The sequence below is a fragment of the Mytilus galloprovincialis genome, chromosome 13, assembly GCF_965363235.1.
Source record: "Mytilus galloprovincialis chromosome 13, xbMytGall1.hap1.1, whole genome shotgun sequence".
Lineage (NCBI taxonomy): Eukaryota > Metazoa > Mollusca > Bivalvia > Mytilida > Mytilidae > Mytilus > Mytilus galloprovincialis.
In genome coordinates, this window is record NC_134850.1 from 57692877 (window position 1) to 57720393 (window position 27517).

Consider the following 27517-nt stretch of genomic DNA (forward strand, 5'->3'; position numbering starts at 1 on the left):
GGGTTGGATCCCGCAAACATGTTTAACCCCGCCAGATTCTTTATGCATGTACCTGTCCCAAGTCAGGAGCCTGTAATTCAGTGGTTGTCGTTTGTTTATATGTTACATATTTGTTTTTTGTTCATTTTTTTGTACATAAATTATGTCGTTAGCTTTCTTGTTTCAATTGTCATTTCGGAGCCTTTTATAGCTTACTGTGCGGTATTGACTTTGCACATTGTTGAAGGCCGTACGGTGACCTATAGTTGTTAATTTCTGTGTCATTTTGGTTTCCTGTGGAAAGTTGTCTCATTGGCAATCATACCACATTTTCTTTGTTATATTAACTAATCAGATACTAGTAGCTAAAACATGGACGTGTTTATATACATCCCCACAACAAAAAATACACAGATATGAGAGTACTCGCAGCTACTTACAGAGCTAGTTCAAAGAATATATGTAGCAACTAATAGAACAAATCATGCATCTAAGACTAAAATATCAATCATTACACATCCAACATTCAATGGATTTAGTGTAAAGGAGTCATAAAAAATTAGAGAAAAACACAACATTGCGCAGTTAATTTTTATTTGGCTGAAACGTAATAGTGTATTTTGCTTTGGTACAGTTGTTTTACAGAAAGGTTTTTATTTTAAACCTTTTTGTGAAGGATTCTTCAATTTCGTCGAAAATTGCCTGACATGCATATCCCCGAGTATTAATGTGCATAATACTTTATTCTTGTCGAAATAAAACTTATATCTGTAAAAATAAAGTTAATAAAAGCAACCATTTATTAAACAACAGGTAAGTGAAAAACAGATCAGTCCGATACAGATTACTTGGCCACCCCCCCCCCCCCCCCAACCCACCCCTAGTCTGAGCACCTGGCCTTGAAGGCATAAAACTTTGCTCAGTGCTCGGAACACAAAAGTCATGCTCGAAACATGAAATCCAGAAATTTGATTGGTTGATTTTCGAGTCTGAGGACAAAAATCATATAACGAAGTCGATAACCATATTATTAACTTTCATCAATTAAGCGGAAATACATCATTTCTTAATTTTTTTTCCAGATTGGTAAATAATTAATGACGATTTTACGAGCTATCCATACAAATGTACATATAATTCAAGAAAAAATCATCCCATAATATCTAGACGACAACAATGATAAATGTGTTATGTTTTCGAATAAGTTTAACATGCCGCGAGTTGGCATACTATATCTTTTGACAAATATGACATTAATATATCCATTTACTGTAACTTTACCGTTAGCTTACTTTATAATATAAATGAATTTATTTTTGCATTTAGGTATGACTATTATTTCTTCTGTGGCCGTTCTGTCTCAACAAATTAAGTCAGAGACAATTCTAAAGACAAACATATCTAGCAATTTACTTTAAACTACACAAGACTCAGTGTACGAACTACTAATACGCTTGTATAAAGTGTTGTAAGTGCAACTTATATAAATTTTGTTTGGGAAAATAATCAAGGACACAATCCTACAAGGAAAAACATTAGGAGGTAAATTGATGTGAAAAAAGTCTAGAAATCCAGATAAATTCATTGTCCCTCCCCTATAATGAAGTCGTTGCTCTTCAACATTTTTTTTCTTGTTTTGAACATGTTTTCTATTTTCCTTTCCAATTTAGAAAACAACAATACATAACAAACCGTTATATTATTTAACATACTGCTGGAGATGTTTAGATATTAATTCAATATATATCGAGGAACTACTTCCCGCGGGGTATACCAATTCCATTGATAATTCTAAATGCTGATTTACAATCATTGTTTAACCAAAGGCTAATTTTACACTGCATATTAATTTAATAAGACAACATATTGAACAATTTGAAAAACGGATGATTAACACAAAATTATTGCTTGTGAATAAAAAGTTCAAAAATACATTTTTTCGTATTGGGAGGCAATTATTGCAATCTTAAGGATAGGTTGAACTGTGTCACCTTTATCGCTATCAAAACAAAAACTAGAATGAGGAGTTCCCTGTTTATTAATTACTGTTAGAACTAATTGACAATAGATCAATTTTACTTATAAAAAGAAAAAGAAATTCAAATCTTTGGTAAAACTGGATTAAGAATAGAAGTAAACGGTATAAAACAAAATAAAGTCCAAGTTTTTTTTTAACATAATTCCTGTTTTCATAACTATAGAGGCACACCGTTCCCGAAGTGTTCTATGTCATATCATACAATTGCATAATTTTGAAAACCGTATGGTGACCTCTAGATTATTTTAAGTATTTAATGCAGTCGTTAGGTTGCTGTCGCATTGATGTATTTCAAAAGAGTATGAAATATCTCAATATCTCACTATCACCTAAACTAGAAATGTCTAGGCCTTTTAAAGCTGACTATGTGGTATGGGTTTTACTCATTGTTGCAGACCGTACGGTAGCAATCATCCCATACTTTATTTTTAATTTGATATGAGCCCTGATGAGCAGTTTCCAAAATATAAAACTCATGCAAAAGAATACAAATCTTTATGCACATATAACTGAATAAATCAAATAGAAAAGTTGTTGCTAACAAATTTATATAAAAATGCAGATAGAACTGTTTAACATTTAAACGGTAGTCAATGTGGCAAGCGCCTCCGTCGATGATTATCTGGAACACCCGACAGTAGGTCAGCAGCGGAAAAAACTCGAACAGTTTAAAATTAGAACTAGACAGCAAATCTAAGAAATTGACAAAAGCTAAAATTAAGTAAAATATATATATTTAGAACGCAATCTACTAAATAATTAACTAAAGAGTAAGTTATTAAGACTGTAACTTCTATTCTTATATACTGATTAATAATTATTTATTGTCATATAAGTTAAATGATACTTGTTACATAAACAATGACTTTACAATAGAAACTAAAAAAAGAAAACAAATTATATGAAACGTTATCATACTGTAAGAATGTTAAACCTTTGGTAAACTGTTGAAATCAGAAATTATGGTTGAGTTACTGTTAAATAGAAGGTTAATTGTCCTTCATAGATTTTAACCCAAAGATATTTTACTCTTTATCTCAAAGTCTTTCAATAGTGGGTGGCTAGTAAATTAAGACCTATTATGCTGATAAAGGCAGTCAAATAAACAGATATTGGTTTTCCGAATGGATATTGTGCCGGAAGGAAAAAATTGCGTTAATTAGTTGAGCATTTCATACTTGGTTAATAGACAAAGATGTTCGGTGTCATAATTCAGATTAACATAAATTGATATAGTTGATCTTCAGAGAATAGTAGGCGGCAGTTAATAAAACTATTACACATTGTAAATATTTAATATTATTACAATCCGTACAGTCTTTCATTCATATTCAAACTTTTTGATAAGAAGCATAACATGAAGATTTTAGAAATATTATTTTTTTACCAATGTTATCATATGTGTTACTCAGTAGATACAATGGACGATTCATCAGATATCGACCGAGGTAATCAGAATGAACTATTCGGAAATCCACACGGAATTTTAGCACAAGGTCTATTGGACCCACGGAACACTGAAAGTGTATTTAAAACCCTCTTGTACGACTTAGACAACCAATATAATGTAAGTCAGATGTTGTAAATGTTCGTATGTTTGTCCTTCGACATATTTGTAGTCAAAGGTTTGGGTTTTTGGTCATTAAATGGTCACCTAAAATATTTGAATTTTGCATATAAGAAACGAGGTCTGCTTCACAATTCAAATTAATCGTATCTAAATTTTTTCATTTATCTCTAATCATTGTTGATAATTTGAAATTTATCAATCTTATTCATTTTATTGATAACTTTATTAAAATGATTTGAGAATTTCAGGAGGAAACTATTTCAAATGGATTTAATATTTTTTTTATTGCAATGTTTCTGCTAATATTATTACATGTTTTGAAGCATACGTTTGGGAAGGATTTGCTTAAACAATTCCCATATGATGATTATACTTGTACGGGGAAATGTCAGGATTTTATGCTTAAAAAGGAATCTATCAAATTCAAGTTCTCAAATTTTAAAACGATTATCCAATATTTAAAGTCGAAGGATATACGTTGAATGTTTATTGTAAAAGTATTTGATATTTTTTATAAGTACTTAGCATAGAGAGGGAAACATCGGTGTTTCCATTTTGGTTGCTGATATCTTTTTAAATATTAGATTTGATTCAACAATTCTCTTAGGTCCTATTTAATATATTTTTTTAAACTACGCGATCGAAGCATTATCAAAATAATTGTCCGTATGTCTACAGACAATGTAACGTCTTATCTCTCTCGCCTTCGCTTCTTATATCCATACAAATAAATTGGGGCAAGCATCTGTAAATAATAATAAGTCTTTGTTTCTTGTTTATTTCGTTGTTAAAAAACTTTGTTAATTGGCTTGTACATTGAACCTCATCTTTTTATTACTTGCATTGCTTCCTATTGTCCATGGTAGTATATATTTCTAAAGAAAGCTTCAAGTATTTGAAATGTTGAAATATGAATTGTAAATCCTGGTGAAACTAAAGGAAATCTGTATAAAAGGATGTGGTGTTATTGAAGATCATTGAAATTCTAAATTAATGCTAAGGAAAACTGCTTCGTTCACAACGTCCGATAAAAAATGCGTCACACCATGCACTGGGAAAATAGGTTTCATCTAAACACCAAGTCAGCATTATACAGAAAATAAATACCCGCTAAAAGTTAAATTATATTTGAATTTGGACCTACAATACAGTACTATATGTATACCAACATATAGTTATTGCCTTATGTTCCAGGCTACAGGTTCTAGACGTTTAACACTTTCATATCCTAAGAAACGTCGCACGCTACTGGTGTTACTTTGGTAAAATCACGGACAAGACACATTCATCTTATTAATTTTTAAACGTAAAAATTGATATTATAAAGTGTTGTATATCATTTTAAAGCTTTTAAACTCTTCTTTCAGATCATCGCAATTTTGTATATGTAACAGACCATTTTCATTAATTAAAACTCAATAAAACCTTTATTTTGCAATATGATTTTCTTGTCCCGCGTTACACTTTTCGTTTTGTGAAATTCTGAATACCGTAAAAAACATATAAATTTTATTACCAAACGATATAAAAGTTTGTCTAGAACAAGCAATTCATAATTGGGCGATGACGTAATGTCGATTTTTTTCTCTTGAAAAGACGGAAATATAAAAAAATGGGATCAAGATGATACAAATTATGTGTCCCATGCACGAAAGGTTTCCGTAATTTTTGTTGAATTGTCCCAAAAAAGGGAATTCCAGAGCAATCCACATGTCGAAAGTGAATAATTCTTATACTAGTATTTTGTACAAAGATCACACTTTCGCCTCATGCAATAATCAGGAATTTTCAAAATAAATTCTTATTATTCGAGTTGAATAGCAATGTCCGACATTTTGTCCCCTTCAAACCAATTTAAACGTAGGGTTACGTTTTCTGTTTTTCATGATGTTTATTTGATACAGTGCCATTCGCTACATAAAAAAAATCATAATGGATAAAAGTACAAAAAAATATCTCCATTTTGATATTAAATTCCCATAAATTAAATCTAATATACGAGATATCAGATAAAACTAAAATGTCCGATACAATGTCCCCACATACGATTTTGACGTTATTTAATAAAATATACTTCTAACGTTCCGTCTAATTGTCACCATTGCGGTTTTACAGACGATTTGGAATACGGCTATTTTATTTTGTTGCTTAATAAGAAAACTTTAAAATGAATGTTTTATGTTGATGCTCTACCGATTCATAGAGAAAGGGTTGGGAGAGATTTTCTCGCGGAACTGAAGTGTTTTCCGGACTATAATAGTCGGATCCGCTATAACACAAATTAATCGAAAAAAAAACCACAGCAATAATAATTGTTCCCGCTCATTTCCTTGCATATATTTGTGCAGAACTGACATGCTAGATATGCCGTAGTCCTTTCGCCTTGACATTCTGGAGTGCAAAGATGGGTGCATTTGCAGTGCATAGTTTATCCATAAAAAATTATCGATTGGCTTTATAATTAAGATGTATATAAAACGAATGGTTTCAATTCAAGTTACTTTTTTATTTTTAATTTGTTAATAAAACTAAAGCTTAACATCTAAGAAAAAACAATTAATCCTTTCTTAGGGAAAAAAATCAATCCTTTAAAATTTATTGTAAAAAGCCATCTGAACAATATGCATTCCAACGTTTTTATTTTGGCTAACGTCTTTGAGTGTGTAACGTTAGGTGACACCAGTATCGTGCGACGTTTCTATCAGAGCAAATTTCGGCGTCATTTCATCCCACCTATAAACGTCACGTTGACAATGTGATGTCTTGGCCAATTTATTTCTTTCATTTGTAAGCTTTCTACTTGCAAAAATATATGCTCTCATACCAAAAACATGTTTGGAATATTAAAAAAAGCAGAACAAACTGATTCGATTAAACTTTCTAAATGCCTGTACCAAGTCAGGAATATGACAGTTGTTGTCCATTTCGTTTGATGTGTTTTATCATTTGATTTTGCCATTTGATTAGGGACTTTCCGTTTTGAATTTTCCTCGGAGTTCAGTATTTTTGTGATTTTACTTTTAATTATCAATGACAACATACTAATAAGCACATCAATCTTTCAATGTAATGAATATAGGTGCTAACCCAGGTGATGTGGATGCTTTTTAAAATACACGAAGAATGATGAGTTAGCGCGCTAAAAGGAAAATTGGTCCCATTTATTTTCAGTATAATGTTTGGTGCATTTTTGCTCTTGATTTTTTTACCTTTGACCAAACACCATCTGCTAACTACGTTAATAGACTGAAATAAGTATCGCGAACAAATGTTCAAGTGAGTAATAACAAATTTTTCTTAATAACATTGCGTTTAACAAACCATATCATTGGTTTATATATTGATGGATTTTAGAAAATATGAATTTTTATTTGTGTGTGGCTTCTTACCAAGGGCGACAAAACATAATATAGAAACCAAAAAAAAAAAACATGAAACGTAAACCCCACCAATAATTGATGGTTAACCAAGATGTTTTGTGAGGTTAAGAAGATCCAATATCGACCTCAATCATGTTGCTCACTTTGTTGACACATTTGGTGATACATTTCATATAGTATTGTCACAAACGATAAAAATTGGACGGAATTGAGGATATGTCCATTGGAATAAATTTGTGGTCATTTATCATTATAACAGTCAACTTACTCGAGATGGTGTACGTAAATTTTTCGAATTTATGACTTCAATTGTACGGTTTGGAACCATACGCGACAATTTCATATCAGGGAAATCATTATAGGGGTAAATTCAGTAAAAAATCTCCCATTGACTTTAATGCTAACCTATGTATGAAAATAAATTTATACCTGATTTACCTTTAGAAATTAGAAACTTTCATATATCATTCATGAAAGTACAAATGTAGCCCTATCTTTTGAAACAATAAAAACATAGGGTCATGCGGCATTTTTGGACATTCACATGGCCTTGTTTACAAACAATGTTGATTCGCACTGAATTCCTATACTGACCCTCATTACTTTTCAACCCTGTAAGAAAAAAAAAATAGTACATTCAGCATTTATTTTTTTATTTTTTTCAACTCTAGTTCTGATCTATCTACCCAAAAATATTTATTACAAACATTATCTACCAATCAGAAGAGCACAAGACTTCAGTTTTAGACAGAAAGCTCTCCCCAAAATGGGCGGTCCCTGATGACATATATTTATTTACTGAATTTACCCCTATAGGAAACGCAATCTGTGGAATATCGCTATTGGAATGTTGCTACATAGAATGGGTTTATAAAAAAGGAATCCTATCCGAATGTGAACTTTGAACTTCCCCTTTGTTTATTTTATAGTGATTAAGATTATAACACAATACTGACTGCTGTACTACTAATTTTACATTTATACCTATTATGTCTGTTTTTTTTTTTTTTTTTTTTTTTATCACATATCGTTATCAATATAATGGCATTATATGCGAATGCCATACATGTGAGAGGTTAAGCTTTTTGTAAAACCAGGTTTAATCCACAATTTACCACATACGAAAATGCCGTACCAAGTCATGAATATGACATTGTTAGTTTAAACATATTTATTAATAGTGGATTGGGAAACAAGTTTTGCAACTTATATTAATCCTTTTCCACTTTGCGGGTGCGAGTGCTACCTTGTAGCGGCATTAGCCTACTCTTTTTCGAAATCTACAAGGGTGTCTTTAACGTGCAAGAGATATGGCTCTCTCTTAACACGGGTCAGCCATTTATCGTCCCCTTCCGACGGACTATCATCGTTTCCTCAAGACCATACTCGCAGATGGTGTCAAGGGAGAGCCGAAAATTGAGTTCCAGATATTTTCATTCCAAACGGGAATCGAACCAGGAACTTTTATGTTAGTTGTCCGATGCACTAACCACTACACCACGGCTGTGACATTGTTATCCATAAGTTTGATGTTTGTAAGCTTTTGATTTTGCTATTTGGTTAGGAAGTTTTCCTTGGAGTTCTGTATTTTTGTTATTTTACTCTTTATGATACCGATTTCTACATTGGCATTACAATTTTTGTTGTTGTTGTTGTTTATGTTTTAACTCAGTACTGTACATATAAACGTAAAGGTTTAAGAACTGTATTTTTTTTGTTATACCTGTAATACCAATTTAAAAAAAAGAACGACTATTTATTCACATTTATGAACAATAACTTTGACCTTTACGGTAAATGTAAACGATAAATTAAATGAAAATAATTTAATGCTTCAACGAAATGATAACTCTTATTGGTTGTATCTGAAGTGATTAACTAGTTTCATTGTGATTAGAAGCACATTAATTCTCTAATCAGGCATCTTGTTATCGAACACCGTTATATCTATATATTTTAATGTTTTATCAGAAATCAAAAAGGTTATAGGAAAATGTCATTAGTACAATTAGTAAAAGCTGAAGAAGAAGTATATGTAAGCGATTAAAGCAGCTCTGCGATAAAAGGCGAATTTAGTCAATAAAAGTATAAGTTTCTGTATGTTGATTGGGAGCATCAAACTTAGGTAGCAACCAATTAAGTTCAAAATGGGAGGGGGTTAGGTTTTTTATTTGAGTTAGAAATTAAACGCAATCAATTTAAATATTTTTGTTCAAAATTTAACATTATAAGGTTAGGGGGAAATCTAGATTCCGAATATTTTTTGGGGTCCTCTGCTTGAATAAAGTAAAATCACAAAAATACTGAACTCCGAGGAAAATTCAAAGTGAAAAGTCCCTGATGAAATGGGTAAATCAAAAGCTCAAACACATCAAACGAATGGATAACAGAATATCAACTTGGGAATCAGAATATTTCTTTAGGAAAAACAACATAACCCACCCCTTTTTGAAGTTAAGTGGTCGTTCCCTAAATAACAGGTATTCCACTTATTGCTCAATTTTTTTTTCTTAAGACAATTATCAATACTTTTACATTATTCAGTTGTGTTATTACTAATGATCAGTTGTTTTTTTACTTGGTCGTTGATCTTTTAATCCATCTCTCCATTTTGAATTTCTGCATTTATTAATTGAAATGATGAAATAAAGTCAAACGACTTTTGTAGGTTTACTATCGTGCATTCATTGCGTCAAGTATTCATATGTTCAGAACATTAGAATAATAAAAACTTACTAAGAGAATACATCACATAATTATCTATTTCATTATATATTAAAACATTTCGTAATAATGAATACATATGGTAGGAGGAATTGCACTTTTAAATGCTATCTTTTGCTTTAAGATTGTTTTGAAGATTTGTAATTTATCAATTTCTTGTCCGTTTAGTAAGTCAACCAAATAAAGTAAGCTAAACCTATATTAATTTCCGAACTTCCTAGACAACATTATTATTAACGGACGCATCCTATATCCAGGAAAAAATATTGTAAACGAGCGCATCCTATTTCTTAAGTATTTAATGAAATTTATTACATAAACTTAAGGACACACATGTCATTAGATGAACATACGTAAATGTCATTCATTGCTTAAAAGTATTTCATATTTTTTAGAAGGTAATTGTATCATACACATGCTTGCTTAAAATAATTTGTTGATTTTTTTTAATCACCTGGAATCAAATCCGGACAAATGGGTTCAATGCGTCATATCCTCGAGTCTGGGAAATTTGGATTTAATTTTTGTTGTTATTGGCTCTGAACTAGCTTTCAGCCACTGCGAGTACTAATAGATTGGCACTTTTGTCTTTATGTTAGTTGATTTTTGTGCTTAGCGTGAATTTGATGAGTTGAATGATTTCAAATATAATTTGAAAGTTTGTTCTTATGTTGCTTAGTTACACTAGTGTCACAGATAAGAGAGAGGGTTCAGAGCATTAAACATCAGACAACCTTATGTTGCTTAGTTACACTAGTGTCACAGGTTAGAGAGAGGGTTCAGAGCATTAAACATCAGACAACCTTATGTTGCTTAGTTACACTAGTGTCACAGATTAGAGAGAGGGTTCAGAGCATTAAACATCAGACAGCCTTAGCCTAATTTATTGCCTACGTATAAGGTTAGAGAGAGGGTTCAGAGCATTAAACATCAGACAGCCTTAGCCTCATTTATTGCCAACGTATAAGGTTAGAGAGAGGGTTCAGAGCATAAAACATCAGACAGCCTTAGCCTAATTTATTGCCTACGTATAAGGTTAGAGAGAGGGTTCAGAGCATTAAACATCAGACAGCCTTAGCCTCATTTATTGCCAACGTATAAGGTTAGAGAGAGGGTTCAGAGCATAAAACATCAGACAGCCTTAGCCTCATTTATTGCCTACGTATAAGGTTAGAGAGAGGGTTCAGAGCATTAAACATCAGACAGCCTTAGCCTCATTTATTGCCAACGTATAAGGTTAGAGAGAGGGTTCAGAGCATAAAACATCAGACAGCCTTAGCCTCATTTATTGCCTACGTATAGATTATCAACGATAAGTCACAACACGGCCTTTAACAATGACCGAAAATCATACAGCATACAATGTACCAAACTTTATTTGGCATTTTAAACTTTTTTTTGGAGTGTCACGAATTGTATCTATGACGAGTGTTGACTTATCATGAATTGCATTTTATTTTAAAATAAATGGCATTAGCCGGTAAACAATGCGCGTGTCATTGTTGGCCTTTCAGTAATAGATTAATTACCTACCTAAAGATTATCAACTATAGGTCACAACATGACCTTTAACAATGAACGAAAATCATACCGCATACAATATAGTAAGCTCATCATATTGAACGTTATTTGGCATTTTAAACTTTTTTATTTGAGCGTCACGAATTGTATGTATGACGAGTGTTGACTTATTATAAATTACATCTCTTTTTCAAATATAACATCAGCTGGTAAACTTACATTTCTTTTTAAAATATAACATTAGCTGGTAAACCACGCATTATCCACTGTTGGCATTTCGGTAATAGATTCTTTAAACACATTAACATTTTCAATGGACATGATTCCATTTAATAATCTACTAATTTTTCTAAACAAGAATATGTATAGTATCAAATGAGCCAGCAAACAATCACGATGCGTTGATTAGATATATATTTAAGACTTATTGATTTACCCCGCCATTTAGATGAACTTTCGAGTATTTCTCTTTATAAATTTGTCGTAAAAGACAGAGAAGAATATGGAGGAACATATAATGGAATAAAACTTGATACTTAACAATAAAGACAACAACTGACAAAGCCAAGATTCACTGAGTTGGTTTTGGACTACTAAAATCTATATGTTCTAGATATTGAAAATGACAAGCCCAATTTTAACTGTATTTATAAACATTTTATAATAAAATATTAACAATTTTGTTTAAGGTACGCACCTTAGTGTGAGTAACTTCTATACTTAGTATGACAGCTTAAAAGTATCCATAAACATTAAAACCATAAGTATAACAGTCGTTCCTGATGAACATAAAAAGAGCGTCGTCGCGATACAGTTCTGTACTTCTGATGAGCCTTAACTAAATCGGCATTCGATCGAAGTGTGCAAACACTTGGTCGATGCAAGTGCTGTTGAAGTTACTTCTTGGACGAAATCATAAGTCTTTTAGTTTGCACTTCTGAGTTGACATATAATATCAATACAGTCATTTTCTGCATACTTCAATGAATGAATTATTTGAAACACAAGGATTTTTTTAACCATTATTCACAAATGGCTTTACCCGTATTTGGCACACATTTCTATTCTTGTTTTACTTCAAAGCTCCTCTTTCAACTGCTTTGACTCGGACTTGCTCCTTTTGAAGTTCATGCGATTTACTTAGTTTTTGTTGTTACCATGATAACTCTTCTTAGTCGATTTAAGATTTTTTTACATTGGTAAACTACTGTTGTGTTAATTATACAACGCCAGTTAACTGTTGTAATGTGATTTGCGAGACAATGGATGAATGGTCGATTTTCTGCCGCTGTTTTGCGCCCGATTAGAACAAAAATACTGTATTAAGGAGGCGAGGAATGTCACATAGACAAGATATAGTAGATGGATTGTTTATTTAATCTGTACACTACATTTAACAATCAGTTTAGGAGAGAAAGAAGATGTTAGATTAACTGATTTGCACTTATACGGGTGCCACATGTAGAGCAGGATCTGCTTACCCTTCCGGAGCACATGAGATTACCCCTGGTTTTTGGCGGGGTTCGTGTTGATCAGTCTTTGGTTTTCTATGTTCTGTCTTCCGTACTATTATTTGTCTGTTTGTCTTTTTATTTTTAGCCATGGTGTTAAATCAGTTTATTTTCTATCTATGAGTTTGACACTCCCTCTGGTATCTTGCGTCCCTCTTTCATAATTTTTTTTGTGTTTTGTGTCTGAATCTGTCCAAAAATGTCTGAACTTTTTAATTGTCTGTTAAGTCAATTTTGTATAGGTAAAGATGCATATATTTCGCTAGCACGCAGCAATCCTGCATGGTCTTTTTCATCGCCATTTTCATTGAAAGATAACTTTCAATACAAGTAAATAATAGGTACTGAATTTTTTGAAAACATATTTAATAGATGGTTAGGCGCCCGCAAATATGTCTGACACCACCACATTTTCTATGCGTTTGGCCAAGATCAGGAATCTGTAAGCTGTTGTTGTTTGATGGATCAGGAATCTGTAAGGTGTTGTTGTTTGATGCTGTATGTCAGATTTGTTCACGTTAATTGTTCTGTATATGATAAATCAGCAAATGTGTTTTCTCCTCTAAATTGTTTTACATTTATTAAAGGCCGTACGATGAAAATAATTCTACGAAATGTACATACTTTAGAAATTTGTGTTTATATTGCTGAAATTCGTTCATATTTTTTATTAGCTCACAAAAGAAAACTAATTATCCATAACAAACATGGATAGATGTTTAGAAAAAACAATGATTTGTTTCTTAATATTAAAAGTATATTACATTTTCAAAATTTCAACGGTTGCCCCGTGGAGTTGTTTTTCTATAATATGCCTACCATTTATTTATTTCTATTACAATCAATAAGTATGAAATAGCAAATTGAAGGTTTCGTCATTTTCCTACACAGTAATATCTTAGAAATACTTTAAGGATTCTATCATTTTAAATAGTCTTACTCTTTTTAGATTCCACTGCTTTTCCGATTTACACCTGAATTTGCAGTTATTTTATGACTTAAAATGTTCTATTGGCAAAAATAGACGACATTGAAGAGTCATCTTTATGTGATTATTTTAAAAGCACGTAGTCTATGGTATAACCCAAAAGATTGATGCGAAATGCAATATTTGTATGAAATCGAAAACCCCTATAAATGTTATTAGAACCTACTGAACCTAAAAGGAATGATAGACTTAAAGACCATCAAAAGCATAAACAATGTATTAAAGATCAACCATCCCACGATTGACAGCAGTTTGTAATCAATGCAGCGCTCTGATTCCCGTGAGAATTTTCAACTTGAAGGTTTAACGTATATTTGTCAATCAAATACGAAGACGGTTGATAAAACATGAGTTTACAAGGACAGACCCTGTCTATAATTTGTATAAAACCTTCGTCTTTAATTTATAAAAATATAAATGTTTACATTGTTATCAAATGTAAAAGTAAGTAGTTCTGCAATGTGTTTGATTAATTGATTATTGATGTTTGACATAATTTTAGCTTTATCATAGCGACCATGTTATATTGATGAAGGAAGTCGCCATATCCAAAGAAGACCATAGATATTTGGCGGGAAATCTTACAGACCTAGTCAATGAAGATCAAACGCTATGTGCCGAAGTGGTATTCGAACTAACTATAAAATAATTAGATATTTTTGACTTAATGTCAAATGCAAGCGAAAGAGTCCAGAGGGACATTAACACTCATAAGTTGATAATAATCTGACAACACCATGGTTATAAAAGAAGAAGACAAGAGGACAAGCAGCCAATAGTACATAAAACACAATATAAAAAATTAAAGACTGAACACGCAAATCCTACTTAAACTGGGGTTGAACTCAGATGTCCCGAATGGTAAGCAGATCATGTTCCAAATGTGGCAACCGTCGTGTTGCTTATGTTGGAACAACTCGGAAATAAGTTGGTACGTCACATTCAATAAAAGGAGACGTAATTGTAGCTACGACCTTAGAAACATAATCGCAATCATCTGTGAAACGGATATTCCATGACGGTCAACCAACTCGTGATGACGTCCATGAAACATACAAAGGGATGATTTTAACTTCCCCATTTTGAATTCTTCGTTTAAAAACCTCCTTATGAGCAACAACCCTCTATTAAGGAAATAAATGATAGGAAATACAACCCCGGGAATATCGTATCAATTAGGAGATGTATACCCCGTATGCAGGCGCAGCTAGAATGTTTCTACCTAGAAATAGAAAGTTCACAATTGGAAAGTTAGCATAATTTGTTTTTGTCGTAAAATTTAGTTTTCAACCGACCCTCATTGTCAAGTCTAGATGTAAGTCAAGATATTAGGCATACTTAATAAACTCATCATAAAATACCAGGACTAAATTTTGTATATACGCCAGACGCACGTTTCGTCTACAAAAGACTAAACTTTTTCTCCATTATCGTAAGTTAAATGGGATAGATTCATTCAATATAGTCACTAAATTTTGAATCATTTAGTGAGAGAACATAATCTATATAGCGGAAAGTAAAGTTAAAGGCTGCTGCTTCTTTTCGTTCGTCCTTAGAAGTTCCTTATTAAAGTCAGACTCATAATAATGAATGGACAAGTCGGCAAGAAGAGAGTCACAGTTGGTTTCTATGGGAATGCAGATTTTTTTGAAACACGTCCTCCAAACGTACAAATATGTTGCCAATCAAGAAATGAAGCATCTTGATAACGTCAGTTTCAGAGAATCTTTGTTTATATCCGAGTGATTTCTTACAAAATAGAATTCATTCCTCCCTAAGATCAGATATTTGTAACTACACTTGTCATTCTTTTGTATGAAACAAAGCAAGACAAACTCGTTCAATAGGTATAGCTATTTCCACAATAATGTTGAAACCCGGCATTAATTGCTGATAAAATTAATGTTAAAACATGAAACACTTTGAAGACCAGCAATGTACTGTTGTTTGTATGCAGGACACGTATGCAGTTTAAGTTCCAATACAGAAGAGAAAGATCCAGTTTTAACCAAGGTGTATAAAATATGATTTCCGCTTTCAAGTTTAGAATGTCCACTTAGTATCTCCTATCTTTTTTTTTTATAAAAATTATCGGTTTAATACTAGTAGTTGAAAGTAAAATGTTGTGCAGGTTAAGATCGATTAACGTTGATATTGTGCAGTTTAGAAAACAGAGAGAAAAAATAATAAAACAAGCATGATAATGAAGTGAAACGACTTTAATAACTGATCTAAATGGAGAAAACACAATGGAAAAATTGGCAAGATATTCGTTTATTGAACATACGTTTTGTAATCAGACTGAAGATAAAGTTCTTATTTAATTCTTTTTTAAATATAAAAATATAAATTTGAAACATGGTTTGTGCTCTGTTTTGGAGCAACCATTTAACTTCAAGGGGTTAAGTTTTTTTTTTGCACAGGTACAACAAAAATGTGGCGGGGTTAACCATGTTTGTGAACGCTCAACCCTCCCCTAACCTGTGACATTGGTGTAACAGCACACCATACGAACAAACTAAAATCAGCAGAAAAGGCGTTATTTATCAGATCGATACAAAGAAAACATCAAACAAAAACACAAAAAGAACGTGACAGGATATATATATATCCATCCATCATTCCTAACACAAAAGTTCTTTGATTTAATTTCGAGTCAATTAAAATCGAAGTCAAAGCTGAAGATTTAATTTCCATAAACGTAATAAGGGTAATAGTCGAGTTCTTACACGTGTGACAAATTAACGTTCCTTTGAGTTCGTTGTTTTTGTTATTTTAATTTTGTAAGAGGGATTGTCTATTAACATATTTAAAAACCAAGTTTATTATTAGAGATTGTCTTCAGAAAATATTCTTAAAGTTGTAGTATACTTGATTGATCATGATTATACAACGTAGATTTTTTTCCAATCCCTTTTCTTCAATTGCCGCCATGCAGATGGCGAAGTCTGTAATTAACCAGGTTTAGAGATTCCCTGCATCATATCAATATTGGGTTCCTTCTAATTTAAGATACCACTGAAACATCTTAATCTTCATCCAAACTTGCTTATATACTCTTCCTACAAATTGTATAAATTATAGATACAATTGACAGATCTTATTTTCTCTCGGCAGAGGAACTCTGAATTTGCGCACTTATTGACAGTTGGACGCGATACGACTTTTACGTCTTATATTTCTTTTGGATTTCTTTTTCTGATTGATAATATATACTCGCCTCTCCCATACAGCGTTGACATTTCACATTAAAAAAATAAAAAAAAAAACCAAAAGCTTGATTCATATCAAATAGATAAGGAACATAGATATTAAAGACATCAACTAACCACAACCCTAGTATCACTACAGGTTCCTGTATTATACAGGCGCATTAAGAATATGACATAGTTACACATGTCAACGATCCCACAAAGTTGGGACAGTGGTGTTACAACATGATACTAACACAGACTGTAAAATTCAGTTTGAAAGTATTTCCTACAAAAAAGAATTAAAAAAAAAAAATAAAAATAAATAAAGACACAAAGTACCAATCTGAGAATACTCTTGGTTTGTTTAGCTGTCTTCTGGTTGCTGTTTTATTGTTATTCCATTTATCTTTTACTTGCAAGTAGGTAAAATACTTCCTTGAGATAAATTTGAATTTAAATATAAATATCCGACTAAAAAATGCCTAACTGCAGGCGAACAGGACTGTTTGTAATTCACACGATTGAAAACTGTATAGTAGGATATAAATATATTTATATATATAAACAAGTTTAAATTGACAACAACGTTCAAACCTATGATTGCGTTGGATAAAACCCGCAATTTTTATACGTGTGCATGTAAAACAAATTTTGTTGTAGAGGGGTCTAAATACAGCACAAACAACATTTTCCAAAAAAACCAAAAGAGTGAAAAAGTATATCTTGACAAAACGCATTAGACTAGTAGGTTAAACAACTGATGTTCTTATACCCTGCTGACTGCCATTGAAGATTGCCACATACATTGACCACAAGATGTAACAAAATGAATCTTAATATTAATTTAATACTAAACAGAAAACAATAAACTAGCAGCAAAGATTTTAAACCACAACATGAGGTGCATAAGTTAGAACACCATACCCTGATTTCGACAATTAATATCTCTTCAGTGATGTTAGTGATTAAAACGGTATTTGGATGGCCATATAACTTACCTAAATATATATATCCATGCCTTATATATCATGTACTGTAGTACGACGCTAGATTAAAACTGACGTGGAAAGGTAACACCCGGCCACCGAAAGCTTCATTTTTATGAAGCAAAGGTGGTCGTGTGGTCTAGCGGGACGGCTACAGTGCAGGCGATATGGTGTCACGATATCGCAGTAGAATGGGTTCGAATCCCGGCGAGGAAAGAACAAAAAAATTGCGAAAGCAAATTTACAGATCTAACATTGTTGGGTTGATGTTTAGACGAGTTGTATAGATATTTAAGTTTGTTTTCCTTGTTGTAACGAACTAATACATTTACATTTATTCCTTTATATTATTTTTCAGGATGATTATCCGCTGCCAGATACAATTGAAAACATTGCAGACAGTGATTTATTAGAGAATCCGCAGAAACGCATGAACCATAAATCAAACGGGTTTAATCATGTCGGGAACGAAATAGAGGAGTCGCCACGTTCAATTCCGGATAGAACGTCCTTCAATGCTGTCCGCAGTTACGGAATGGTGTTCAGCCGTTTGTCACTTCGAGTAAGTTAGTTCTATTAAAGAATAACTCTGATTAAGGCACCTTCACTAGAAAGGATATTTCAAATGATTCATACTCATGGAAAAATATCGTTCTATTTACCTAATCTTAGCCCTTTTAAAACCATGTTCCGCGTCGAAACTGTATCAACCAACACAATGCAAGACACCTAAAGGACAAACAATTCATTTTCAAACAGTATTTTGTCATTTGTTAAATGTTGAACACTTTGAATTATTTAGAAAACCAAACATATTACTCGATGCTGACTTTGTGAAAACATGAAATGTATCTTTCAATCTGAAATACGATTTATTTATATTTTAAAGGCCATTAAATACCGGTATTGCTTATTTGTATCATACAGCTAAACATTACATTTGATTAGGAAAGAATTTCGGGTTTTGTACTATTTGAAAGAATTTCGGGTTTTGTACTATTTGAAATAATTTTGATGATAAGATCATTATGCTATATACATGTATATCTTACTGACTTCATATCGATCCATATGACACCTTACAATTCCTTAACAATCCTGCGAGATGAACCAGACATGACTAATTGGTTTTAATTCTCTACTTGTAGCATTAATTGTTAATACTCTTATGAATCCCGTGTAACACTCTAAACACAATAAAAGTCGTAATCAGAAGGTTTCCATATGTCATACATGCTAAGTTAAGTCGATAATATAATCAATCCGTACACTTACAGAAAGTAAATGGACAGACTCATGACACAAGACAATTATACATGGGAGAGACCCATTCCACGCAATACATATCACTATTACAGATACTATTAATTCCCCTCTATTAAGGCATCAATAAATATTACCGAGTAAAGTAAAAGGAAATACACATTTATTTTTTTATATTAAAATTATCCTAACTAGATATAAGAATACATGAATACTCATTATTAAAATACCTTTTTACCCTTTCCGTTCCCTGCAAAGTCGAACATATCACAAGGTAACCTCACAGAACAGCGTTCATTATAATGGCGATACATGGGGAAAATCGCAGTTCGTCATCTGTTAAAATTCGGTTATTGCGTCAAATTTGTTTGCTTTCATTTTAATTTCCTGGTGCGTCGTCGTCAAAAATACGACCATATCTGATGATGTCACATAAAAAGAACACATCTTTTACTAAGCCATTGAATAAGAAGGATACAACTTACCTACAGATCACAATAGAAATACCACCGTGTCTCTTGTAATAACTTTTGAGATAAGTCAGTGGTCCTTGTCGTTTTCAGCTCCTCTTCGATGTGTTTATTTTTTATCTACGTTACTGAAATGATTTATAACAAATATCTAGAATTTATAAATGTTGGATTAATATAGAACTAAGGTTTCAACTCCCACAGGCAAAGTTGGCCTTAGATAGATTTGGCTATTTTTCATGTCCTTTTATATCTCTCAAACGTGGTTTGTCTCTATACATCCTTGACTTTCAAATGTTCGGCTTTGAGCGTTCCTGATGAAGGTAAATTCAGAAAAGATTTAGTAATGAATTGCTATTTTTTTCGATTTGTAAAAGGTTCAAAACGAGTACCCCTTAACACATATTTGTCCATATGAGTGAGTGCAGATTATATATCAATTAATTTGAAACAAATTTTTCGAAACATAGCTCATTACATCAGGAACATAATTTTTTTTCTGGATATATCTTCCTAAAAAACGCCCAAAACAAAATATTTAGATTTTGAAAACCAAGAATGTTTAAGTAACGAAACGAGCGATAAACTATATAACTAAAAGTACCTACAAATTATAGATAAATCTATCTCAGGTCAGATGTGCCTGAAGGAGTGATAACCTTAGTTTTTTCAATAATTTCCCGATTTGTAATCGGATATTTAAGAAAGGTAGCAGTCGTGTCGACAGATTCCAGATTAAATTTCATCTTGAATGCTCAAAGTCAAATATTTGAAATTGAAGAATGTATTAGTACGAAAACACACGTATAGCTACATGACCAACGCATATATTTGTGTTCTATCTACCAGATGACTCGATGAAAAAATAAATCTGGGATTGTAACTAAAAGTAGATTAAGTAAATTCAAACTTTATACCAATCCTATATTTTGTTTTGAAAAGAAACCCTAATTACACATATTTGGTTCAAAATATTTACATCAACTCTTTAGAACAATTTTTACAAGATATGAGACAACAACGTTGTCGAGGTTATCCTAGTTTAATAGTTTATAATCAACAGTAACTATATCCTTTATTCTTTCAGCCTATAATTAGAATTGAGATAAAGGCTGAAGATCCCTTTGACCAGGAAGAACTATTATTCGCCACAACAATTCCATTAAGACCGAATTTAGACATAATCAACGCCATATTTTCAGCTGCATTACAACAATACCTTAAATTTCCGTCGAAGAGTAATCCATACAATGTAGTACTTGACTACGATGTAAATAGAAACTGTGATATTATTATCAGTGCCTTAGACATTCCTAATATTGGTACCCACACGTGGAAGGTGAAAATAAAACGAAGAAGAGGAAAGGTAACTATTGTTGTAGTCTATTTAGTTGTATGTGAAGTAAAGTCACAAAAATACTGAACTCCGAGGAAAATTCAAAACGGAAAGTCCCAAATCATATGGCAAAATCAATTGATAAAACACATCATTAGGAAGTTGTCTCTAGTTTTGTAAATGATTTTAACAGTAGTATATATATGTTCATAAATTTGAATATGTTTGTCCAATATCATTTTGTCTCTATGAAAGTTGTCTGTGTGACGCCTGTTGCACGTCTGGAGAGATATTTGGAAGCCTTCATTGAACAGACTTTGCTCATCCTTCCGGAGGACATGGGCTCAATCATTTTCGTGAGGTTCGTAAAGCTCAGTCTATTTGTCTGTTCAGTGTTTTGTAGACGGTTGTCTTGTTTTGATCGAAATAACAGTTTTGATTGATATCAGGATACTTTCTTGTATGTTTTGTTATCTCACTCCATGTAGATGTAACGAAAGGTCGATTGGTTGCGTCCCATTCTCTGTGTTGTGATACCTGAATTTATTAGGACCTTTATATTTGGTTAAAAAAAGTCAAATAAGGCTTTTCTACCTCAGGAATAGATTACATTTATAGCTGTATTTGGTAAAACTTTTCGGTCCTCAATGCTCTTCAACTTCGTACTTTGAGTGGCCTTTTTAATATTTTTTTTTATTCGAGCGTCATTGAGGAGTCTTTTGTAGACGAAACGCAGGTCTGGCGTAAATACAAAATTTAATCCTGGTATCTATGATAAGTTTATTTAGATATTGTTTTGGATATTCATACCAAGGACAGCATCGGTTTCATTAAATATTTCTTTTGTTTTTTCATCATCTTTCTAGTTTTTGTCATTGTTTGAGTACAAAAAAATGTGAGATTCATTTCAACAAGATAATATCGATGAACTAATGGTCATCATGTCGACAGCTCGGGATATACAGTAACTACAGATTTATATATATGAATAAATAGTTTATTATTAAAGTGCAACATTTGTCTTATAAATGTCTACGAGCGCAAAACATTGGCAAATATAATTTGTACTATACTGGATTTATTGTCGAAGGTAAAGGATAAAGTAACAAAAAATATATTGAATACAGCCATAGTTTCCGATTTCAGAAATGTCTTCCTTATTAAAATTGTTTTGTAATCTTGTGTTTATTGTTTAGTGGTCAACCCTGAAGTTAAGTGATAGTAATTCGAGACTATACCTAATCCAATGCTACACAAATGGTAGGCTTTTGGTAATATACAGGCCTTCTAAGTAAATTAAATACACCAATATTTCCTTTTTATCTTGAACTTTTCCAGTCTGTTAGAAGTAATGATGTAAACTGTTATTGTAAAAAGTTGCGTGTACAAAGGTCTCTCTGTTTGACTTCGACGGGATGACTGAATCACATTGTAGAATTTGAAGATTCACGGTCCTAATTATCCGGTAAAAGAACCTGTACAACAGACTAAATATGGGCCGTACATGACTCGTTGTGAGATTTTATTGCTGACTATATCCTCTGTTCGTTGTTTTCGGATGACTATTATTTTCAATAAGTATTTTCGAGCAGGAACTTCTTGCCTTTCCGAAGCAATTCATCCCCGTTTCTAATTAGTGTCGTTTGTGTGGCTCAGTATTTTGGTTTATATCACCTGTTTAAAACATAATTATTAAGGGCTGTTGTTTGTCTGTTCAGATTATTTTCGTTTTCTTCTTCGACTCATGGATTTAGATTTTTGTTAAATACTCTGTTTTGTACACCTCTGTTTTGGCTTCGAAATCGTCAGTTATCATACATCTCAACTTATTTAAAATCGGATAATTCCTCTTGCTCAAATTAGATTTTTTTTTTGCTCGTGTAAGATCTAAAGGCATCCAACATTGACTCAAACCGAGTATGGAATGATTAGGAAATAAAAATCATTAAAATGATAATAAAAAAAAACAACTGTTACAACAACATGACATGCGTACGGATAGATAAGTATCTGCACTGCGAAAGCAGACTTGTATGAAATAAAGTGGAATAGCCAAAAAAAAAAAAAAAAATAAACTCCAAGGAAATTTCTAAATGGAAAGTCCCTTAATAAATAGCAAAATCAAAAGCTCAAACACATCAAACGAACGGAAAGATTTAAACATTATTTTGCACAAATTTTGAAAGAAGTAAATTATACATCTTAATATAAAAAATATAGATATTGTCGAGCATTCAAATATTGTTTTATAATATTGCCGCTGAAAGTTGAACAACAGCAATTGAACTGACGCGACCATACATTTACGGTGCGTAAATAGACTTATAAGTAATAACATGCTTCTCTACTGGTATAAAAAATTGTTCTGACATTAATTCCTTATTAGATGCTAGTTACTAATAGAAATAAATGAAACCTATTAAATGCAAAAAGGTACACGTATATTGATTTGAAAAAGAAGACATAAATAAAGCGTATGGAAATGATGATGTTGACGCGATAACATTTGCTTTCAGGAATTAAGCATTTAAATTTAAGGAGAGCTTACGGTTTTTTGAGTAAACAAATTTCTTCGTGCACATATTTACAGATTTTCATTGCTGTCTATCAAATCATATTTCAGAAATTTTGGATTAAAATTTTTTTTTGTCATCTGCTTAATCGCATATTTATTTCAATCAAATTTGGGATTAGACTAAAGAAAAAAACAAAGAATGAAATTCAAAACAGTGTGGCTGTGGGCATTGATTGACACATTAAATTCATCAATTGACTGGGACAATTTAGGTGAACGTTTGTATGTAACGACCACTGCTCACTATGTACTTTTTAAAGACACTTAAACTATGGTGTCACCAAAGGTTCTAAACATCTTAATACTTAATAAAGTAATTCGAAAAATTAATCAGAAATAACACGATGTTTTGATTTATATCAATTATATAAATCAAAACATAAAGGTTATTCCTGATTATTTTTTCGAATTATTTTATATTAAAGGCGTTAAGAAACCTTTGGTAACCCCACAGTTTAAATGTCTATCGTAGGTACGTCGTGAACAGTGGTCGTTACAGACAAACGTTCACGTAAATTGTCCCAGTCAATGGATGAATTTAATGTGTCAATCAATGGCCACAGCCACACTGTTTTGAATTTCATTCTACCTCATTTTTCCTTACAAATGTACGAATGCAAATTATATGTTATTCGCGTCATGTTTAAAAATACTGTGACGACTGTCAAAATATCGATGTGGTCGAATATATTATTGTTATTTTAATACATGTAATAGTTGATTAATCTTCATTTTTTTCAAAGGATATCCTCGCGTTCCATCAGCAATAAACGATTTGCCATGTTCTTAGCTGATAATTTAAAACTGACCCCACGTAAAAAAAAGCAATTATACTTAAACAAAACTGACCTCAGATGTTTCAAGTTATTATGATTCCAATATATGTTCTAAGGCTACAGGGATGATGTTATAATTCACTTGAAAGATCGTAGGAAGAAGATATGAAATATCATTTCTCTATATAAAAGTAACAAATCGCCATGTACAAATATACTATTTTGAAATTGAAAAGTGATTGTTTGTGGTCATACAAGAAATGAGGTATACAATGTTTAAATGATTTGCGTTTAGTTTGTATTTTGTTTAGTTAAGAAAAGAAAAAGAAAACATATTTTTTTACGGATATAAACATGTTGATTATAGAATAATATATGTGTATTACCATAGCACTAGTCAAGCACAAATTGCACAGACACAAATGCAAAATAAGAAGGAGGGTATCACCAAACAACAACAAAACATTAAACGTAATTATGAAGTTGACTTTGTTTATTTGTTTCTGAGCTAATGTTGCTTATTATTTTTATTAAAGTCCTGGTACGAGAGATAGAAGTAAAAGGACCAGTTATGTTGTCTTTCCTCTTATAAACCTGGCATCGACTTAATGACCTTATTATATACGATTATAGCTATACTACCTTTAATGACATCCATCTAATTCATTAAAAATCATTTATAAAGTACAAAGTTTTTAACGTAGTTCTTCCATTATATATTAAAATATTCTCTGATTTAAAAGACATTTTGAGATCAAGATATTAATATACCGCCTTCTGAAAAAAATATTTTACTTGGGATTGGCTTCAATCAATTTTATATGTTAGACCTGATTAAAATTCTAGCAGTAAAACAATATGAAAATTAAACTGTCAATTGTTCTTGAACAATTGAGAGGTCTTTCCTTTTGTAATGTAAAATACATGTTCCAACAGACGTAGAATGTATTGAAAAGGTCAACGTCAACCTTAAAACGCTCGAAAACACACTAAAAATCCTTTATATAAGGTTAAAAACACTAAATTCGTTATCTGGGACATGACCTTGACCTTTGACCTTTTGACCTTTGTCAAGGTCATTAGTCCCCAATGCCATTACAGAAGACCCCAAGGGTCTAGGACCTTTGGTTATATAGTAAAAGCTGATTTTGTCTTTTCAGAAACCTAAAACAGGGGTTATGCCCCTTATAGAAAGGTCAAATCTCTTCGGTCAAATGTAACAAAGTTGCGCCGTAATGACCCAAACATTTTCCACTATTTAAAACTTCTGTAAGTATAATGGTTTCTGAGATTATCCCATAACAAGGTGTTAGGTCAAAGGTCAAGGTCAACATACAAATTTGACCTTGAGGTATTTTTCAAAGATGCATGAATTGATGATGATTGGTGAAGATCCTAGGTGTCTACGACTTCTGAGTTTTGGTGACCAACCGACATCGGTTAATTTTCATAGGGGCTAACCCTACCAATGAGTCGTTGAATCTTTTCGATCCAAGTGTAACGAAGAACCGGGGTCTGGTCCTTAACAGATTTCACCCTTTGTTTTTTTTCTACCTATTACGGTTACGGTGTTGGAACGATAACAAGGTTTTTGGGTTTCGGAGGGATTACTCCGAACCGACAAAATATTTCGACTCACAGGGTGAGTTCCGGATAGGTATTCATGACACCGATACAAAGTGTGAATATGAAAGCGACACGTCTTACGGTTAACGCGGCTAAATTTGTCAAAGTTTGGCGGAAAAAGAATAATAATAATAATAATAATAATAATAATAATAATAATAATAATAATAATAATAATAAACAGAAGAAATACAGTAAGGTCTTTCCCTTTTGTAAAAGGAAAGACCTTAATTAAGTACTAAATTTGGTGGAAACACGACCAGGTATGATTTTAGTTGGATCTTTTCATTCTAGTCATTCTAAAAGCAGAAGTTTTAATCAATTTATACCATCATGAATTGACATTGTTTTTATAACGGAATAAGTTCAAATCTAGATAGTTTTAGTACCTAACCTTGCTTATATTCAAAACAATGAGCCTACTGATGCTATTGCACTGAAAAAAATCAAGAAGATATATCAGCTAGTATATGATTCAATATGCACCTAGCAAACGATACACATTTCGTGTTCAATAGACATGTTTACCTCAGGCGAGAATATGTGAAGTGTACAAAAATGATACGTTAAACATAAATTCGAATTCTTTCTTCCCGATAAAAAAAAAAAGCCCCACCTCAACAATACGTACACAAACTTGCAAACTAGCATCATACCTGGGCATGTTTTTGTCAGTTTGGAAGTGTGTGTAGAAATGAGTTGTATATGAAATACAAAACGGAATTGCATTTTTGAATTTGAGAATTGATATTGCATTGAGGGAAAATCACGATTTAGTCGGTTCAGACGTGATATATAGGTTATATTTATTCGTCAAGACATCGGTTTGCCAAATATAAAATTAAATTAAAATTATTACTAGTATTTAAAACATGTAGTTGTGTGATGATCACATGGTCATTTCTTATGGATTACTAATGTTACTTTCTAACATCTTCTGACTATCTATTCATTGTAGGATTACTAATGTTACTTTCTAAGATCTTCTGACTATCTATTCATTGTTTATCACTTACAAATCTTACCTTTTAATTTACAGGTAATCTACGATAATGAATGCCTGACAACAACCAGAAGGTTACGGATGAGACACGGAACAACTATTTCTATTTATTACTCATAATTCTATTATTGTCTATACATATGTATGTAAATAGTTTTTACAATATAATAAAAACAATTGTATTTCATTTGATTTGTAAATATTGGACACATAATTAATACAGTTATCTTTCACAAGGTAAATTCGTCATCTCTTTTAAAAGTGAATGATAAGGTAAATGATACTTTCGATGACTTAAGAGAATATTTTCCATGTAGATTCAGGATTGTCGTACCTTTTTTACATTTCTAGGAATATGATTGGTTAAAAGTGTCCGCGTGGAGACCATGTATTTTCCATATTAGGTTAGTTGGGAGGCGGGGCTTATTTCAATACACGGTTAGTAGTTAAGTTACGACTTTGGAACTATTTGATTATTTAAATGTATTGAAAGTTCTGTTTAATATTTTTATATCAAGATTGTTGATATTAAATTGTTATTGTTGACATTAACTTTTTTTTGCAGACCAATGAGAGT

At 32.0% G+C, this 27517-nt stretch overlaps 1 protein-coding gene across 1 annotated transcript; it reads left to right on the forward strand.

Moving 5' to 3' along the window:
• Positions 1-3317: 3317 nt before the first annotated feature.
• On the forward strand, positions 3318-27127 carry LOC143056098 (uncharacterized). The gene is made up of 4 exons (XM_076229185.1): positions 3318-3584; positions 18250-18453; positions 20712-20990; positions 26977-27127. The coding sequence occupies exons 1-4, from the start codon at positions 3375-3377 to the stop codon at positions 27058-27060; spliced, it is 777 nt and encodes a 258-aa protein (XP_076085300.1). The 5' UTR covers positions 3318-3374; the 3' UTR covers positions 27061-27127.
• Positions 27128-27517: the final 390 nt, after the last annotated feature.